The 13,961-nt window shown below is 65.6% G+C and overlaps 3 protein-coding genes across 14 annotated transcripts; 2 read left to right on the top strand and 1 right to left on the bottom strand.

Moving 5' to 3' along the window:
* Positions 1-5,084: 5,084 nt before the first annotated feature.
* ANTKMT (adenine nucleotide translocase lysine methyltransferase) lies at positions 5,085-6,560 on the top strand. Of its 2 annotated transcripts, XM_059154216.1 has the most exons (5): positions 5,240-5,512; positions 5,594-5,698; positions 5,780-5,920; positions 6,129-6,179; positions 6,307-6,560. In XM_059154216.1, the coding sequence occupies exons 1-5, from the start codon at positions 5,351-5,353 to the stop codon at positions 6,526-6,528; spliced, it is 681 nt and encodes a 226-aa protein (XP_059010199.1). In that variant the 5' UTR covers positions 5,240-5,350; the 3' UTR covers positions 6,529-6,560. The 2 variants fall into 2 exon arrangements, with proteins under 2 accessions (XP_059010200.1, XP_059010199.1); XM_059154217.1 differs by lacking the exon at positions 5,594-5,698 and having other exon boundaries at positions 5,085-5,512.
* CCDC78 (coiled-coil domain containing 78) lies at positions 6,558-10,604 on the bottom strand. 8 transcript variants are annotated; one of them, XM_059154208.1, is made up of 15 exons: positions 10,464-10,604; positions 10,194-10,305; positions 9,902-9,988; positions 9,737-9,823; positions 9,349-9,507; positions 9,216-9,272; positions 9,055-9,116; positions 8,883-8,961; positions 8,654-8,779; positions 8,243-8,430; positions 8,009-8,177; positions 7,795-7,835; positions 7,058-7,124; positions 6,884-6,984; positions 6,558-6,801 (listed from the first exon to the last, which is right to left on the bottom strand). In XM_059154208.1, the coding sequence occupies exons 1-15, from the start codon at positions 10,508-10,510 to the stop codon at positions 6,690-6,692; spliced, it is 1,494 nt and encodes a 497-aa protein (XP_059010191.1). In that variant the 5' UTR covers positions 10,511-10,604; the 3' UTR covers positions 6,558-6,689. The 8 variants fall into 8 exon arrangements, 6 of the variants coding, with proteins under 6 accessions (XP_059010191.1, XP_059010189.1, XP_059010190.1 ...); XM_059154206.1 differs by having other exon boundaries at positions 10,449-10,589; XM_059154207.1 differs by having other exon boundaries at positions 9,355-9,507; positions 10,449-10,589.
* HAGHL (hydroxyacylglutathione hydrolase like) lies at positions 10,457-13,935 on the top strand. 4 transcript variants are annotated; one of them, XM_059154213.1, is made up of 9 exons: positions 10,457-10,597; positions 11,298-11,504; positions 11,867-11,931; positions 12,021-12,138; positions 12,215-12,323; positions 12,401-12,504; positions 12,747-12,845; positions 13,166-13,245; positions 13,504-13,935. In XM_059154213.1, the coding sequence occupies exons 1-9, from the start codon at positions 10,529-10,531 to the stop codon at positions 13,670-13,672; spliced, it is 1,020 nt and encodes a 339-aa protein (XP_059010196.1). In that variant the 5' UTR covers positions 10,457-10,528; the 3' UTR covers positions 13,673-13,935. The 4 variants fall into 4 exon arrangements, with proteins under 4 accessions (XP_059010196.1, XP_059010195.1, XP_059010197.1 ...); XM_059154212.1 differs by having other exon boundaries at positions 12,744-12,845; XM_059154214.1 differs by having other exon boundaries at positions 12,744-12,845; positions 13,147-13,245.
* Positions 13,936-13,961: the final 26 nt, after the last annotated feature.

Genomic DNA, 13,961 nt, shown 5'->3' with positions numbered 1-13,961 from the left:
CCTAGTCCCTACCTGGCTATCTGTTCCCCACACCCTCCCCCCAGGGAAGTCCTTGCTACTGGGAGATCTTGGGGCTGCAAGCCCACTCAGCTTGTCTGGACCTGCTGGGCGCCTCCTTCTGGGGCTTGGGGAGGTCCTCTGGCTCCCGCCTTTCCATGCTGCCCACGGGGGCCCAGTCTCTGCACACACACACACACACACACACACACACACACACATCCCGGTCCCTAGGGTATGGTGCCATCTCTTGGGAGGAGCCGGCAGAGCCCGACCGGGGCAGGCTGGGGGCTGGAAGCCCGGGCCCACTCTTGAAAAGGGCCACCCAAGAGGAGCCTCTCTTCCTCCTACCCCGCAGCGAGGTCCCAGCGGGCGTTACTCCTGCCCCAGCCGACGGAGGTCTGAAGGACGAGGGCGCGTACGGCGGCAGGAGGGGGCGGACAGGGCGACGCGGCGCCCGCAGCTCTGACCTCCGCGCCCCGCCGGCGGAGGCTCGGCCGCGCGCCCCCACGAGCGCCTCTGCGATTAGCGGGAAGTTCCTGCGCCGCGCCGCCATTGGCCGCCTCGGCCGCTGCCCCGCCCCCAGGGCCGCGGGCCGCGCCGACGAGGGCCGCGGGCCGAGGTGCGCCCCGAGCTCCCGGGCACCGGTGCCCGCTCCTGGGAGGACCGCTGCAGCTGGGACAGCAGGTACGAAGCCCCGCGAGGCTGCCTCTGCCCCTCTGGCGCCCCGGGGTCCGAGAACCAGGTGGACGCGGCCGCCGCTGGCTTCGGGAGAGGGTGGGGGCGAGGGGGCCGCGCCGGGGGAGGATGCGAGCCGCTGCCTCAGCGCCTCCTGCCCTGCCCTGGGCCCAGCGGCCTGACCCAGGCGCCGGGCAGCGTGTGGCCGCCGTCCGTGGCCCGTTCAGAGGTCGTGACTCAGGGGCTGTACCCGGCCGGGGCGCTGCGCCCGACCATGGCCAGCCCTCTTCCTCCAGGCCACCCCGCACCCAGACGGCAGCCGCGCGGCCTCCTCCGGCTCTCTAAGTGCGCCAGAGCGGGTGTCCAGGACCGCCTCCGCATGCCCTCGGGCTTGGTGCTGATGGTGAGGGATGGTGGGGGTGGGGACGCGCCGTCTTCCGCACTGGACAGAGGGAGAAACTGAGGCACGAGAGTGAAGCGGGCTGCTAGTGGTAACACAGGCAGTGAGGACAGGTTGGACAGACAGACAGAGAGAGGCCGGCAGTCCTTCAGGACTCCGCTTAGGAAAGGGCTGGCCAGACTCTAGGTCTTCGAGGGCTGGGAAGAGGGAGTGAGGGGACAGAATCAAAGCGTCCAGCTGGAGCTGTCGGGGGCTCCTCGGTCCAGCCAGTCCACACAACAGAAGTCCAGCGGGTGCCTGGTCACCATGGAGACACTGCCTGGCCTCCCTGTAGGGCACCAGGCCCAGCTCTTTACTTTCCTGTAGAACGTGGAGCCTGACCCCACAGGGGATGGGGGTCTTTCTGTTCTGCCTTAGGCCCCAGACCAGAGACTCCAAGGTTCACGATAGCATCCTGCCACCCACCCAGGTTGGGCTGGTGTCTTTGGGCCCAAGGAGGCAGCTCTGGGAAGCCACAGGGGTTTCTGCACGCTGGTGCACACGTGTTAAGGTGGGTGTGTCAGAGCGTGCCTCTGGACACCCTCGGCCTGTGCGTAAGTCGTGCCCGCATGTGGGGCACGGCCCCTAGACCCATGTTTGTGGATGCGTGAATGTGCACGTGTCGGGTGCCCACATGCTCTCTTGGGTCCCCAGGTGCCATTGAGCACCGAGGGGAGGGTCTGGTGGCCTGTCTTGTCCTTCCTGCCTCCAGTGGGGGGAGGACTAGGGTGGTCTAGGAGAGGGCAGGACCTACCCTCACCATGTCCCCTTCATGCCAGGTGCCTACAGGCCCTGCAGTGACCTTGAGCTCCTGCTCGCTGGCCGCCTGCCCCAGCGAATCTTAGCTGTGGGGGCAGTCTGGGGCCCACCCTCCCCTGCATGCCGCTGGCCAGCGTGTCTCCCCACAGTGATCAGTGGAACCACCCGCGGGGTTGCCCACAACACAGAGCTGCAGGAGTCTGTTACGAAGGACAGACCCTACCACTGTTCCCAGTGGGGGAGTCCAGGGGCCAGGTGCAAGCCTCCATTCACACCCTGCTGCACAACGGGGTCTGGGCCCCTTCCTCTCCATGGGCCGGAGCCACCTTGGTGAGGCCTGGCTGGGCTGTGCGCCTCATTTCCAGGAATTCAGCCGTGCCTATGGGGCTGCCCACACCAGCCATCTCCACCTGGGAGGTGGCCCTGGATGGAGGGGCCTGGAAGCAGGGCACTGAGGTGGTGGCTGTTGAAGGAGGGCTGGGGGGCTGCCTCCCGGTGGCACCAGCTGCTTGGGAGGCGAGAGTGATGAGAGTAAGAACACAGATTTCCTTAGCCAGTGTGGGTGGTGTCCCGTGCCTGAGCTGGCCCTCGGCGGAGTCCCCACCGCACTGTGGGCTGCTCCGATTCCGGCTTCAGAGTAGGACACTGAGGCTCAGGGAAAGGTGCCTTGTCTAAGGCTAACCAGCTAGTGAGTGGGAGAGTGGCCCAGGCCTGTGCCTTGGGGAGGAGCTGCTGCTGCTTGGCTTGGGGGGGAAGCAGGGACCCTCCTCTCCACATGAGCCTCCGCTCGGCCGCTCCTACCTTCATCGCCAGGTGCTGCTGTTGTGCAGAGTAGGAGTGGGAAAAGTAACCACCAAGGTCTAAGGCGGCGGGGTCCCTTGGCGGGGCAGGTGGGCAGACACCACTCCTGGCCTGTGAGGGAAGGGGGTGCAGCCTGGCCGCGGGCTGGACTTCTCGTTGCAGTCCGCTGTTCCTGGCCCTGGCCCGTCCCACTCTCAGGGAAAGATGGGCCCCTCCAGTCGTCCATGCAGAGCATCTCTGTAGAGTTAGGCTTGTTGCTCTTTGCTGGAGCGCAGGGGCATACAGTGGGGTCTCTAAGGACCGTTTTGCCACTGGTCCTATTGTTGCTGGTTCCACCTTATTCCTCAGCCTCAGCCACACAAAAGGCCAGTGCAGTTTGAGACAAAGCCCAGGGCCCTGAGGCTGAGTGCCCCTTGGGTTGGGGTGTGTGCAGGAGCTCCTGGACTGGAGACAAGTGGACTCTGTTCACCCCAACCCCACAGTTCCCAAGAGAGCCAAAGCTCAGGTTGTGGGTGTGTGTGTTTGTGTAGGCTGATGGGCTGAGTCCAGGAAGCAGCTTCCCGTCCTTCCCTGCCAGTCTACACTGAGGAAGGGTCTGACGGTGAAGGTGGAGGCCAGAGGCTGTGTCATCTTTTGGGCAGAAACTGAGGCAGGGCCCCTTCCTCCAGATTCGGCTGATGATTATGGGTGGGGGAGGTAGGCTCCTGTGGGTTTCTGCCCATCTGCCCCTCCTGAGGTTCTCTGCTGCTCCCTTCTTCCCAAACCCCCAACCAGGGGTGCTCCATGCTCTGTGCTCAGGCACTGGACCTCTCCTCCTGGTACTATTCCCGCACTGGAGAGCTGGACCTGACTTGTGCCTTTAAAAACTGACAGGATGCTGATGATCCCACATGTTAATCTCCAGCCTGGACCTCCTTCCTGGACTGCAGATGGTTACCTCCCTGTCTGCCCCCTTCTCCTCGCCAAAGACTGACTTAGCAAAGATCAGAGGAGGAGGAGAGGAGGGTATGCTCCTGGTCCTCCTCCTCCTGTTGGGAGGTTTTTGCACTGTCCAGATAGGCGCCAAGGATGGCTTCCTCTCTAGGGCTAAGCAGCCCCTCACCGTTGGCCTCTGTCCCTTCTGGTCAGCTCTGCACAACCTTTCACTGGAAGGAGGCTCCTGGCCACACCAGGGGCCACTGTGGACCGCCCTTTGGACCACGTGTCTAAGAAATCGAGGGGCAGCTGCTATGGGGTAAGTTCTTGGTTGGACCGCGGTCTCTATGCACCTGCCCTAGGAAGTGCCTGAGCCTCGCATGCAGTCAGCCTCCTCGAAAGTGCGGAAATGCAGCAAGGGCAGTTGAGGGTGTGGCTAACAGAGCCAGAGGAGCACCAAATCCTGGGTAAGGGGCTTTGTTCCTGCCTGAGGGAAGAGGTCAGAGGGAAACGGTGTGGGTGAGCATGTGTGTGGGGGCCATGGGCTATGGGACCTGGCCTGTGGGGAACCCCCGGGCACGTGCACTCACATGGATACATAACCAGCTGCCCAGTTCCCCTAAGGCAGAGGAGCAGAGTGCGGGACGGTAACACTGGTGTTGTGGGGTGTGTACGGAGGAGTCGGGTTAGGTGTGTTCGTTTGGCCAACAAGCTTTTATTTGGTGCTGGCTCTAGGCACCCGCAATAATGCAAGGAATGAAAGACCCAAAGGAGACAGGATGCTGTGAGCCAGGTGCCCCCCCCACACACAGTGCCCAGGTCTTGGGAGCAGGGCACTGGGGTTCCCTGCCACCCAGGGACACCTGTCTTTTGGTAGCTGGGGCCAAGTACAGGCAGGCCTGTGGGGCCGTGTGTAGTTGGGGGTAGGGGCTGACAGTCAGGCCCCTTACCAGGACCCTGGATGGGTACAAGCCCCTCACAGTCCTGAGACGCCCAGCCTCGGGTGGGATGAGGGAGTCCAGCCCTACCACCCCACCCAGGCTCTGTCCCCCGCACCTCCCTCTCCCACCGCAGGTTTTGCCAGGTCACCTCTCGAATCTCAGATTTTGGGTCACTGTTTGGAGAAGGAAGGTGGATTCCCCCTCTTGGGGCCCTTTCTGGCACCCCTGTGTGTGGGCCAGCTCCCCTGCCACCACACACACAGAGAGCCGGCCTCGGTCACCGCGCTCCGGCCCCAGTTGGCCCCGCGTCTCGGCAGAGCGCCCCCTCCACGCCCCGCGCGCAGTCTTCGGCTGCGGGGAGGGGGAGCCGGGGGACTGGCCTTTGGGCTGTCCCAGTGGGCAGACACGCGCCGCCCCGAGCTCCACGGCCGCCGGCGCGGGGCCCGCGGGAACCCTTCAGCTGCAGCCGTCCCGTTTCCCTAGCGCGTGTAGCTCTGAGTTCGGCGGCCGTGTCGCGTCTCCCTGCGCGGGGACGCGTGGTCCACGGGGTCGCCCCGGGCGTCGGTGGGCTGGCGGCCGCAGGCTTCGAGCGGGACCAGGGCTGGGAAAGGGTGGGGGTAGCAGGCTCCGCGGCCCGGAACGCGCGGGAATGGCCCCGGGCCCCGGCCGGAGCGCCCGTGCACGGCCGCTTCCGGCTCCCGCCGAAGCCTCCGCCCGGCCACTTCCGGCGTGGCCTCCTGGGGCCGAGTGGGCGCGGCGGGGCGTGCTGTGAGCTCCGGGCCGGCGCGGTGGGACGCCCTGGAGCCGCGCGCCAGCGGCCATGGAGCAGGATGACCCGGGCGAGGCGCTGGCGGAGCTGCGCGGGCGGCGGCTGGGCGCGCGAGAGCTGCTGCAGGCGGCGGCGGGCTCGGGCCTGGCCGCCTACGCCGTGTGGGCGCTGCTGCTACAGCCCGGCTTCCGGCGCGTGCCGCTGCGGCTGCAGGTGCGGCGCGGGCGGGGGCGGGGCCGGCGGCGCGGGGGGCGGGTTTCGCGCTAGGGGACCAGCTCCTGCCTACCTGCGCAGGTGCCGTACGTGGGCGCGAGCGCGCGGCAGATGGAGCACGTGCTGTCACTGCTGCGAGGCCGCCCCGGGAAGACGGTCGACTTGGGCTCCGGGGACGGCAGGATTGTAAGCACTGCGTGCGGGGTGGGGGGCCCCTCGCCGGCGCCTGGCCTGCCTTCGCGTCCCCACAGCCTCCTGTGCCCACAGGTGCTGGCCGCCCACAGGTGCGGCCTCCGCCCGGCCGTGGGCTACGAGCTGAACCCCTGGCTGGTGGGGCTGGCCCGGCTGCACGCGTGGAGAGCGGGCTGTGCCGGCAGCGTCTGCTACCGCCGTGAGGACCTCTGGAAGGTAATGCAGGGAGTCCGGAGCCCAAGACCCCACACCCGGACTCCACACTCCGGTGCTGGGTTGGCTGGGGATCTGGCAACCCAACCGCAGGTTCTCTGGCCACCTGCGTGGGCTGGGGCCAGGACTTGGAAGCTGCAGTGGCCCCACGCCCACCAGACCTCCTCCTGGCTGGGGCCCTACTCCCTGCTGGGGTGACTTCTTCTTGCAGGTGGACCTGAGGGACTGCCGCAATGTGTCCGTGTTCCTGGCGCCTAGTGTGGTAGGTCTGGGGCTGCCAGTGGCAGGGGAGGCACAGGACGTCCTCCTGGAACATGTCAGGCCTGGAGGAGCTGGGCAGGGCGGCCGTATTCCATCCTGCACCCCAACCCTCCTGCTCTCTCCCACAGCTCGCACAGCTGGAAGACAAGCTGCAGGCAGAGCTGCCCGAAGGGGCCCGAGTGGTGTCGGGGCGCTTCCCCCTCCCGACATGGCAGCCTGTGGCTGTGATGGGTGAGGGTGTGGACCGTGTCTGGGCGTATGATTTCCCGAGGGGCGGGTTGGCTGGTCAGGCGTCCCCAGGACCCAGTTGTGCCTCAGCCCCTGGGCCCTCCAGTTCTCAGGCTGGCTGACCATTTGCACACAATAAAGACTCGTGGACTCATTCGGACTCTTGTTGGGTGGAGGCTGGGTGGAGTGACACTCCCCAACCCCGCTCCCACCCGAGGGGGTGCTGTGAGGAGGGCTCCATGCTGGCTGTGAAAAAGAGTTCTGCCCTGAATTTGACAGCTGGCTAGCGGCTTCGGGTCCTTGGGTGCCGCTGCTTGATAGGCGGTGTGGTCCCCACTCCCCCAGCGTCCTGTGTACCCATGAGCTTCCTCAGCCTCAGGATCTCCTGTTTGTACCTGCTAGGAGGAGTCTGGGTCAGGCACCGGCCTGGTGGTGCTGTTACCTGGGACTGAGGCCTGCAGGTCACACCCAGCCCACCTGCCGAGGTGCTGGTCCACGTACTCCTGTAGCTCAGAAAGTTGCTCCTCAGCCATTGTGGCCCGGACTAGCAACTGTGCCCGCTCACGCTCCAGCTCCACCTGGCATGGGGAGGGCATAAGCCACAGGGCCAGACACAGTGTGAGAAGGGCCCCAGCCAGCCTTGCCTCTTACCTGGGTGCCACAGAAGAAGTCCTGGAGCTTCTGGTGGACCTGGGCCCAGGAGGCAGCTTCCTGGCCCCTGTGAGGAAAGAGAGGCACAGGCAGGAGGGCCAGTGTCCTCTCAGGTGTTGACCGATGACCTTGCTCAAGTTGGGACACTTAGATCCCTGACTTGCCTGCTGGGAGCAAGGTCAGGATAGCATGCGCCCACCTGTCCACTCAGCCCTGGGCCTTTGAGCCATCCATCGGTACATGGGGGCAGGGCAACCCGGGCCCAGAGGGCCCACCGGCTGCTCACAGAGGGCTAAGCCACATTCTAGGGGTTTATTTCTCAAAATTCTGGGAGATAGGCTGATACAAGTGCTTGCGCATTGCACAGGAACATGGAGGCCCAGAGGCAAGGGCTGTGAAAGTCATCAGGCAACCTGCTTCTGTCCTGTCCCCCCCATCCCGGGCCAGAGCCTCTACTGGCCACCCCCCACACCTCTTCATCCTTAGGTCACCTGGGTCTCACTGAAAGGTCCCTTTCTCCGGGGAGCTCCCTGGCCCTCTGTTCAAGGTTAGCCCTTTTCCTGTTGGGGCCCCCCTTCACCCAGTTATTTGGCTGTCTCCCATACAGACCAAAACCCAAGGGCACAGGTGGGCCACCTGTTCACCACTGCCACCAAAACCCCACCCAGGGCTTAGAGTTGGGGAATAAATGAATGACCCCCTGAAGGTCCCCCCACTACCCACCCCAGGGTACTCACTGCGGGTCTCTGACCCCCAGGGAGGCTTCACTGGGCCCCTTCTGTAGGAACAAGGGTGGCAGCATGAGCCTGGTGAGCTGTGCTAGGTACTCCCAGTCGGCTGAACGAGGCAGGCTCCTCAGGAATTGGGGTCTTTGCTGAGCCTGTGATGGGCCTGGGGTGTGCTCTGGGGTGCTTGCTCCAAGGGCAGTATAGGGCAGCAGGGAACACTCACCTGGGCCTCGAGCTTCCAGAGCTTTGTCTCCTGCCTGGCCTGGTCTTCTGGGTGGCTGAGTTCAGTGACCAGGTGCAGAGACCGGGGCTCCAGGTGTAAGGTGGCTGCATCAAAAGTAGCTTTGGGGGTCCCAGATGCCTCACTGGAGTCTGCCAGCACCTGCTGCACACTAAGCCACATGCCAAGTCACATAGGGCCACCCCACCCCGGTGCCCGGCTCAGGGAGAGGCCCACCTGCGGGTCGCCAGCAGCTCCTCGTGTCTACGGCTCAGATCTGACAGGCGCTTGCGGTAGGCACGAGCAGCCCGGGCCAGCTGCTGCTCACGGCTGCGGTGAGCTGCCCGGATATGCTCCAGCGTGGTCTCCAGGAACGTGCGGAGGGCTGCGGCTGCCGGCTCTTGGCTGGTGCGGTTCGCGTACTCCTGGAGGGGAGGCGGTGGCGCGGGGGTGGGGCCAGGCCTGGGGAGGGCGGGGCTTGCTGGGCACACCCCGCTTCCCATAGCCCCCTCTCGGGAGCTGCCGAGGCAGTGCAGCAGGCAGGGACCCCGAGGTCTCCCGGAAGCAGTCTGGCACGCCCAAGCTAGGCTTGGTCTCCCCAGGACGCGAGGCCTCCATCACCACAGGGCCACCCCACCCGGTGCTCACAGCCACGGCCCGGGCACATCGCTGCAAGTGGAGGGCATACTCTTCGTTCAGCTTCTTGAGCTGCAGCTGCAGCTGGGCGTTCTCTGCCTCCGCCTGGCGCAGCTGGCCTTGGCAGGCAGACAACACCTGGGGGTGGAGGCGGCCTTGAACCCACACTGCACGAGGTAGGCCTTTGCTGACTGTAGGACGCCATCTGCTAGACATCAACGTGCGGAGGGCCGGGCCTCACCATGGCTTGTATCGCTAGTTGCTGCCCCGCCGTCCGGGCCTCATCTCGGGCTTCCTGCAGCCGCCGGCCCAGGTCTGCCCTGCGGACATGTGTGTGAAGCTTAGCGGGACCCAGGTGCGGGAGCCTGGTGCGGTACTGCGTCCTCCCTGTCTCTCGTGAGGCAGCCACTCACACACGGGTCTCCAGTGCCTGCCTCTGGGCCTTCTGCTCCTCCAGCGTGCGCGTCCATTCTCCCTGCAGGTGCACGGGCTCTGGGTTCCTGGCAAGGCCCAACACCACCCTGGGCTAGGACAGATCCGGACAGGTCCCCAGGCTAGGGGGCTGCGTACTCACGCTGTTTCCCAGCTTCTGCTCTTCATCCTTAGGGCTCAGGAAGTCCTCAGGCTGTGCCTGTAGGAGAGAGCTGGTCCCAACCTCACTCTCTCTGCTGCACCTCTGCTTGGCTCCCACCCAGCCAGGCACTCACGGCGACCTGGGGTCTGTGGTGGATGGAGTGTCCCTGCTCCCAGGCCTTGTGTTGGAGCCCCCGTGCCAGCTCGTGGCGGTGCCCCAAGGCAGCCTCTTGGGGGGCTATGCGATCTCCATGCAGCTCCAGCTCCAGCACCCGGCTCTCCAGCCGTAGGACCTGTAGGGTGACCGGGGTGAGCAGGTGCACTTTCCTGTCAGGCCACCCAGGGTAAGTCAACATCACCAGGGAACATACAGGCACACACAGCACACACGGGAGATGTGAATATCTCAGACACTGCATGAGCGTGTACGATCCCATGAGCATACCTGGACCCCTCACAGCACGGGTCCCAGGTATGCACCCTCCCACCGTGTTCCCCGGGCCGGCCCCTGCCGGCACCCACCTCACTCTTCAGCTCAAAGAGTTCAGCCTCATGCTGCTCCTGCACGTGGTGAGCTGAGATCTGCAGGTCGACCAACTCCTTGGAGATCTGTGGGTGGTCAGGGTAAGAGGCGGTGCCCGGGGGACCTCCCTCCTGCTAGCTGGCCCCCTGGGGCCTCACGCGCACCTGCAGGCGCTGCTGCTCGCTCAGCTCCGGATCCGAGGGAAGCTCTGTCTTGAGGCAGGCTGCCCAGTCCTCTGCTTGGGGCAGAACCTGGGGAGGCATCACCCCCCCATCGTCCACTTGTGTCTTAAGCTTGAGCAGTGGCCTCCACTCCCAAGGAGAGCTCCAGCCATGCATTGCCCTCTCCCCAGTAGCCGCTCCACACGCAGACTGAGGGCAGTTTCTCCTGGCCTCTGAGGGGTTAGGGAGGAACCCCGGCGCATGGCAGAAACAGAAGTGTCCTGGAGAGACTCACATTCTCAGTGGTCCCAGGTGGGGGTCTCGGCCTGGGGGCTGTGGCTGCTGTGTGCTCCATAGGCAGAAAGGACTCTGGCCTCCCCAAGGGCGGTGCCGCCTTGCCAACCCGCCTGTTGCAGCAACACAGTGGCTTGTGTTGCCAAGGCCTCTGCTGGCCCCCTGCTGGTCCCGGGGGTGTCTGGGGCCCCACCCACCAGGGGAGCCAGGGAGGGGCACTCTCGGCTCCTTCCGTATATGGCTACCCATCCTTCACCTGGGAAAGGCAGACCTGCGCCGCAGCGTTGACCCTGGGTCCTGACGGAAGCAGGAGTTCATGAGAAGGCCCAGCACAGAATGGAACGACCACCGCCGTCACTGCTGTCCTCGCGCAAGGTGCCCTGCCTTGCGGTGGGCGTTCGCACAGTAGGCGCCTTCTGTGTGCCCACTGCTGCTGGCTGGGCGCTGGGATGGGCAGGTGAACAAACGACAGATTCCCCGGCCCCCAGCCTGAGGGAAGGGGCCGCGGACGTTTCAGTCGAGGGACTGGGGGACTCAGCAGGACGGGGTCAGCCCCGGCGCCCGAGCGCCGGGCGCTGCGGCCTCTGACGTGCGTCCGGCCCCCATCGGGCACGCGCGCGCACGCGCTCTCCCTACGCCGGGGCACGGGCCATGGCGGTGACCGGGCCGAGCGCCGCGCTTCGTTAAGGCGCCGCGGTCAAAGCCCGAGGCCCGTCTCTGACCAGAAGTCTTTGAGGCGGTCCGCGCAGTCAGCCGGTGCAGCGCCGCTGCGGGAGGGGGGCGGGGCGGGCCCGGGGGCGGGGCTTAGGCGCTACGCGCGGCGCGGCGAAGGGGGCGTGGTTGAAGGGGGCGCGCCGGGCGGTTGCGCCGTCGCGAGGGGCGGGGCCTTCGCGGCTGCGGGCGGCAGTGGCGGCAGTGGTGGCTGCGGTGGCGGCGCTGTCGTTGTGGTCGCTGCCGCTGGCGGGCTGGCGTGCGTACTGGCCGGCCCGGCCTGAGCCTGGGGCGTGGGCTTCCGCACCGGAGTTCCGGGAAGTCCCCGGAGCAGCGAGTGGGCTCCCTCTCCGGCCGCCGATGTGTGTGAGGAGCTGACCCCTCCCTCGCGCAGCCCTGCCTTGGTCTGGAGAGGGGAACCCCCGCCCTGAGGAAGGGGTTCGGAAGCCTGGGGGCCCCTCTACGAGAAGACGCGGGGTGCCAGAGCTCTGCGACCATGAAGGTCAAAGTCATCCCGGTGCTCGAGGATAACTACATGTACCTGGTCATCGAGGAGCACACGCGGGAGGCTGTGGCCGTGGACGTGGCCGTGCCCAAGAGGGTGAGGGCAGCCTGTGGGCGGCGGGGAGCGCCGCTGGGGTCCCCCGACCACCGTGGCTGGAACAGGCCCTTCCCCTGCTCTCTGATCTCTGGGCACAGGGCGATTACGGTTCCCGGATTATCTCGGGGCTGCCCTGAAGTTAGGACCGTCTCCGACCCCCGTTTTTCCCCTCCCTGGTGCCTCACCGTAGTCCTAAACCCTGGACGTTCAGTCATTCATTGTCTGCTGGGTCTCCTGTACCTCCACGCCCCCGGGTCCCCCGGGGCTCTTGTGTACATCACACTTGGCGCCCTAATTGGGGGGCAGAGGGGTGGGGCGGCCACCGGGCTCTTCCAAGCCTCCCTAACTCCCGTCCCTTTCAGCTGCTGGAGATCGTGGGCCGGGAGGGGGTATCACTGACCACCGTGCTGACCACCCACTACCACTGGTGAGCGCGGTCGGGGCGGGCCGAGGCGCGAGGGCGTCGCCCCTGCCCCACCCCGACCCAGGCGTGATCCTGCTCTCACCCGTCCGCAGGGACCACGCGCGGGGCAACGCGGAGCTGGCGCGGCTGCGGCCGGGACTGGCCGTGCTGGGTGCGGATGAGCGCATTTGCGCGCTGACCCGCAAGCTGGTGCACGGCGAGGAGCTGCGGGTGAGCGCGCGCCCGGGAGGGCGGGGAATCGCCTTGGGCCCTCCCGCCTCACCAGCAGCCCGCCCCTCTGCTGCAGTTTGGGGCCATCCACGTGCGCTGTCTCCTGACGCCAGGCCACACCTCCGGCCACATGAGCTACTTTCTGTGGGAAGAAGAGTGTCCGGACCCACCCGCGGTGTTCTCGGGTACTGGCTGCCCCGCCCCACCACCCCCGCCTGCCCGTGACCCTCCTCCACCTTCTCTGACCTGCTGTCCTCCCCAGGGGATGCCCTGTCGGTGGCGGGTTGCGGCTTGCGCCTGGAGAGCACAGCTCAGCAGATGTATGAGAGCCTGACTGTGACCTTGGGCAGCCTGCCCCCCGAGACGGTGAGTGGCCATCCCTTCCCCTCCTGCAGGGTCCTGCCATCCTGCATGCACAACCTGCACACTCTGACCCTGCCGCGGGGGTGCAGAAGGAGCACTCCAGCCAAGGAGAGACCACGCCTGGGCAGACCAGGCGTGGGGTGAGAGAGTGCGGGGAGGGGCCAGGCAAGCCCAGGTGAGCGCCTCCCCCCATCTCTGCCTGTGGCAGCTCTGTGCACCCCCTGAGTGCCTCCTTTCTTCAGAAGGTGTTCTGTGGCCATGAACACACACTTGGCAACCTTGAGTTTGCACAGAAAGTGGAGCCTGGCAATGACCACGTGAGAGCAAAGCTGTCATGGGCCAAGGTGCGGCCACCCCAGCCTCTCTCCTCCTAGAGGTTTGGAGGGTGGATGGAGGTTGGGGCAGAGGGGGTCTACAGAAGAGTCAGACCAGACCTGGCTTAGCCCGGGATCCACCATTGACTGAGGCTCCTACTGGGTAGGGGGGGAGTGGATGGCTTTGGAAGGGGACCTGTGCAGGTTGTGGGGTGGCCGTCCTCGAGGACCAGATGAGGCGAGGAAGCCCTTCTTCTGCTCCCGCTCCCAGAGAGGGGCAGGGCTGAGTGAAGCCAAGTTGTTTGGGGCTCTCAAGATAGAGCTGTGACAGGGGCCCATGGTCATTCCAGAAGAGGGACGAGGACGACCTTCCCACAGTGCCATCCACCCTGAGCGAGGAGCTCCTCTACAACCCCTTCCTAAGAGTGGCGTGAGTACTGGTTGGCGTCCCCAGCCTTCTTGTGGGGCCCTGTGCCCACCCCAGGGGCTGTACCCCAGAGCAGGGTATCCCATGGCTGGCCTGCTGTCCTCTGGTCCCCCTTAGCTTCATCTGGGTACTCTAGGAGGTGCCAGGGGAATGGTTATTGGACTGACTGGCACCAGGGAGCAGCTGTTCTTTAAGTGTTTCCTGCCAACACCCCCTGGCAGTTACCCAATAGTCTCTCCATGGCGTCCCCTCTCCCTACAGAGAGGAGCCTGTGCGCAAGTTCACGGGGAAGGCGGCCCCAGCCGAGGTCCTGGAGGCACTCTGCAAGGAGCGGGCAAGCTTCCAGCGGGCGGCTGAGCCACTGCAGCCACAGGCCCGGGCTCTCCTGGCCCTGCAGTGGGGGCTCTTGGGCACACCTCGACAGAAGTGAGCCCCAGGAGGACCAGCTGTGGCGCCAGGCAGCACATCTCTCTTCCTTCACCCCTTGGCCAACTGAGCCTACGGGAGGATTGCCTCTGGCACCTTCCATGGCCCTGCCCAGCTGGCTGTCCAGACTTGGAGAGTGGGCACCCTGGCACTGGACATGTGAGGCTCCTCTCTGGGGTGCATGTGAACCCTGAGGCCTGGGTGTTTGGGATGCGTGCTGGGGTGCACAGGGCTTCTGAACTTTGAATAAAGCTGTGGAAGGGTTCATTTTTGACGCTGGTGGATGCTCTTGG

Source organism: Mustela lutreola, chromosome 17, assembly GCF_030435805.1.
Source record: "Mustela lutreola isolate mMusLut2 chromosome 17, mMusLut2.pri, whole genome shotgun sequence".
Classification (NCBI taxonomy): Eukaryota; Metazoa; Chordata; class Mammalia; order Carnivora; family Mustelidae; genus Mustela; species Mustela lutreola.
This window is presented reverse-complemented; position numbering and strand designations above follow the sequence as displayed.

What these genes read in the sequence shown, in the direction of transcription:
- ANTKMT (XM_059154216.1), top strand. Translation starts at nt 5,351, where the DNA reads ATGGAGCAGGATGACCCGGGCGAGGCGCTGGCGGAGCTGCGCGGGCGG. An exon ending in GCTCCGGGGACGGCAGGATT is followed by an intron (nt 5,699 to 5,779) that starts GTAAGCACTGCG and finishes CTGTGCCCACAG; the next exon opens with GTGCTGGCCGCCCACAGGTG. An exon ending in TGTTCCTGGCGCCTAGTGTG is followed by an intron (nt 6,180 to 6,306) that starts GTAGGTCTGGGG and finishes TCTCTCCCACAG; the next exon opens with CTCGCACAGCTGGAAGACAA.
- CCDC78 (XM_059154206.1), bottom strand. Translation starts at nt 10,510, where the DNA reads ATGAACTCCTGCTTCCGTCAGGACCCAGGGTCAACGCTGCGGCGCAGG. An exon ending in CACCTGGGACCACTGAGAAT is followed by an intron (nt 9,989 to 10,193) that starts GTGAGTCTCTCC and finishes ATGCCTCCCCAG; the next exon opens with GTTCTGCCCCAAGCAGAGGA. An exon ending in CAGGCACTGGAGACCCGTGT is followed by an intron (nt 8,962 to 9,054) that starts GTGAGTGGCTGC and finishes ACATGTCCGCAG; the next exon opens with GGCAGACCTGGGCCGGCGGC.
- HAGHL (XM_059154212.1), top strand. Translation starts at nt 10,529, where the DNA reads ATGGAACGACCACCGCCGTCACTGCTGTCCTCGCGCAAGGTGCCCTGC. An exon ending in TTGCGGTGGGCGTTCGCACA is followed by an intron (nt 10,598 to 11,297) that starts GTAGGCGCCTTC and finishes TCCCTCGCGCAG; the next exon opens with CCCTGCCTTGGTCTGGAGAG. An exon ending in TGCACGGCGAGGAGCTGCGG is followed by an intron (nt 12,139 to 12,214) that starts GTGAGCGCGCGC and finishes CCTCTGCTGCAG; the next exon opens with TTTGGGGCCATCCACGTGCG.